General features: G+C 43.1%; 1 protein-coding gene across 1 annotated transcript; it reads left to right on the top strand.

The window, feature by feature from the left end:
- Window positions 1–308: 308 nt before the first annotated feature.
- LOC121807847 (laccase-14-like) lies at window positions 309–2,889 on the top strand. Its single transcript, XM_042208188.1, has 6 exons — window positions 309–464; window positions 557–708; window positions 795–1,039; window positions 1,120–1,248; window positions 1,549–2,490; window positions 2,563–2,889. Exons 1-6 carry the CDS (start codon window positions 363–365, stop codon window positions 2,691–2,693), a joined length of 1,701 nt encoding a protein of 566 aa, XP_042064122.1. The 5' UTR covers window positions 309–362; the 3' UTR covers window positions 2,694–2,889.
- Window positions 2,890–3,231: the final 342 nt, after the last annotated feature.

The raw sequence follows: 3,231 nt of genomic DNA, 5'->3' as shown, positions 1-3,231 counted from the left end.
CAGTAAAGTATACTGATATGACAATTGTGATCATACATGGTCGTAATTTGTTATAAGTTAAATTTATGGTAGGAACTAGAATTTGATTAAAATTAATGATGATTTGCATGATTTGCTTTGAATTTAGGAATGGACATAAGTCCATGCAAATGTTCTATCCGCAGCGACGACTCATTATTAGCTTGATATATTAAATAATAAAAAGGGCAGCCGTCGCTTTTGTTTTGTTGGGAACAAGTCAATTCATGTAAGCTTTGAATCCACCTTATAAATACTCATCACAATTTCCTTCCAATCTCAACAAACACAAGAAGATAATTACACACAAAAACAATTAAAACATCAAGAAAACTAAAGAAGAAATGTTGTCGGCTTCAAAGCTTTTGTTCCTCTGTTTGTTAGGTATTGTTCTGCTCGGAGGAGTAACGCCGAGCCATGCCGCAGTTCGTCGCTATAGGTTTGAAGTAAGTATAAGATATCATAATTACTAAGTAGTATTCTTTTAGTAATATTTATTTAATTAGAAGCTAATCAAACTCTAACTAACTTGTTGCAGCTGAGAAATTCTACACACTCTAGGCTTTGCACGAACAAGACCATGCTAACGATAAACGGACAGTTCCCGGGGCCAACGATATATGCTAGAAGGGGAGATTTGGTCATAGTCGATGTCATTAATAGGGCTGACCATAATATAACCATCCACTGGTAAAAAATATAACTCATGTAACGTGTTCTTTACATATTATATCGTTAAATATATTTTGCTAGTACTGATTTTGTGTATGATATAGGCATGGAGTCAAAATGCCGAGGTATCCATGGTCAGATGGCCCGGAGTTCGTGACACAATGCCCTATTAGCCCTGGCATGAGGTTTAGCCAGCGGATTGTGTTGTCGGACGAGGAAGGAACTCTGTGGTGGCACGCTCATAGCGAGTGGTATCGTAATTCTGTTTATGGCGCCCTCATTATTCTGCCTCCGAGGAGAGAGAGTTACCCTTTTCCTAAGCCTCATCAGGAAGTTCCCATCTTACTAGGTTTGTATGCGCTCTGTTACAGACTTCAATGCAAGGAAACTTATCCCGACCTGATTATGAATTTGGAACGTGTAATGCAGGAGATTGGTTTAATGGCGATATTCAGGAAATTATGGAGGAGTTCCTCGGTAGTGGAAGCGACCCAGAAGTTTCCAATTCTTTCCTCATCAATGGCCAACCCGGGGACTTGCATCCGTGCTCAAGACAAGGTGGATTTTTATTTACGAATTTCAGTGCAAGAAAATGTTACAAACTCAATTCTCACATCGGTTGTGAGAACAACTGATGATGTGGGGTATATAGACTAAATGAGCTCTCTCTCCTAACATGCTAGTCTTTTGGGATGAGTTCACCTGTTTGGTCTGATCAGAAAACATGTCCCATATCAGTTGTGTATTGCAATTGATGTGCAGTTAGTTTATAGAAAAAAAATGAGTAGCTTTTTCCTTTATCGGAATAACTTTTTTTGTTTGGTCAACTTTTATTAAGAAGCTTGTTGTTGGTTACAGATACGTTCAGGTTAAGAGTGGAGAGCGGAAAGACGTATCTCCTGCGCATCGTAAACGCAGTGATGAACAACATCATGTTCTTCAAAATCGCGAACCACAATGTGACCGTGGTGGGCACCGACGCCGCCTACACGAAGCGCCTGACGAGCGACTACATCGCGATATCCCCCGGCCAGACCATGGACCTCCTCCTCGTCGCCAACCAGCGACCGAGCCACTACTACATGGCCTCCAGAGCCTACGCCAGCGGCGGGGACTTCGACAACACCACCACCACCGCCATCATCGAGTACGCGGGCAACTACACCCCTCCCGCCTCCCCGGCCCTCCCCTCCTTCCCGCCGTTCAACAGCACCGCCTCGTCCCACAACTTCACCACCCAATTAAGAAGCCTAGCAAACAAAAAGTACCCGGTCGACGTCCCCAAGAACATCTCCGACACCCTCTTGTTCACCCTCTCCATCAACCTCCGCCCCTGCGCGAACGACTCCTGCGAGGGCCCGTTCGCGGAGAGGCTGTTGGCGAGCGTCAACAACGTGACGCTCCAGCTGCCGAGGACGGACTTCCTTCAGGCTTATTACAGAAGGATCAATGGCGTCTACACCACCGATTTCCCAGACAACCCGGCTTTCCCCTTCAACTACACTCAGGAGACCACCATTCCTAGAGATCTCGCTCGCCCGCAGAATGGGACCTCCGTCAACATCCTCGACTTCAACGCCACCGTGGAGCTCGTGTTCCAAGGTACAAATCTCGTTGGCGGAATCGATCACCCCATGCATTTGCACGGATACAGCTTCTATGTCGTCGGATCCGGGTTCGGGAATTTCAACCGGACCCGGGACCCTCCCAACTACAACCTCGTGGACCCGCCGTTGATGGAGACCATCGCCGTGCCCAGAAATGGATGGACTGCTATTAGGTTCAAGGCTAATAATCCAGGTTTGTGTTTAATTAATTATTTTTGCATTTTATTGATTAATTATGATTAATTATTGGTTGATGTGTTTGTAGGAGTGTGGTTCATGCACTGCCATTTCGAGCGCCACGTGAGCTGGGGAATGGGGATGGTGTTCATCGTGAGGGACGGGCCGGGGCGGGACGAGAAGATGCTGCCGCCGCCACCGGATATGCCACTCTGCTAATCTTGATCGAGATTTAACAGAGTCGGGATTTATTTTTATTTTATTTTTACTTTTTTTCGGGACGACCTGGAAACACAGTCAACGAAATGAGTAGTAAATAAGATGATGTATTGATCTATTGTTTTGAGGTTTTACTATTTGTTTGTAACTTCTTTTTTATTCTTGTAATGGAATAAAAGTCTTGATTTCTTGTTCATGAGATTATGTTTGGTTTTAGTTTGTTTACTAGTACTTGCTACTTTATGGGTGGGAACTTTGCATTTTTTTGTCTTAGTTGTTGGAAGTATAATAGATAAAAGCTAGTAGCAACTAGCATCCAAGTTGTTGAGTATTTTAATCTTTTATTTAAATAATAAATATATAGCGTTGTATATAGATTGATATTGCAATTTTATTCTACACACTTTTTAGCTTTTGTATTATCCACCTTTTTTCATATCCTTTCATTTTTTCCAGCTTTTTGTCTTACATTGTGGCCGATGGCCAAACATTTAATTGACCATTCGTCATATTTGACCTTTCAACTATTATAGTATGA

This window comes from Salvia splendens, chromosome 6 (assembly GCF_004379255.2).
Source record: "Salvia splendens isolate huo1 chromosome 6, SspV2, whole genome shotgun sequence".
NCBI classification, from domain to species: domain Eukaryota; kingdom Viridiplantae; phylum Streptophyta; class Magnoliopsida; order Lamiales; family Lamiaceae; genus Salvia; species Salvia splendens.
Note: the sequence above shows the minus strand (reverse complement) of the source record. Positions and strands in the feature narration are given on the sequence as shown.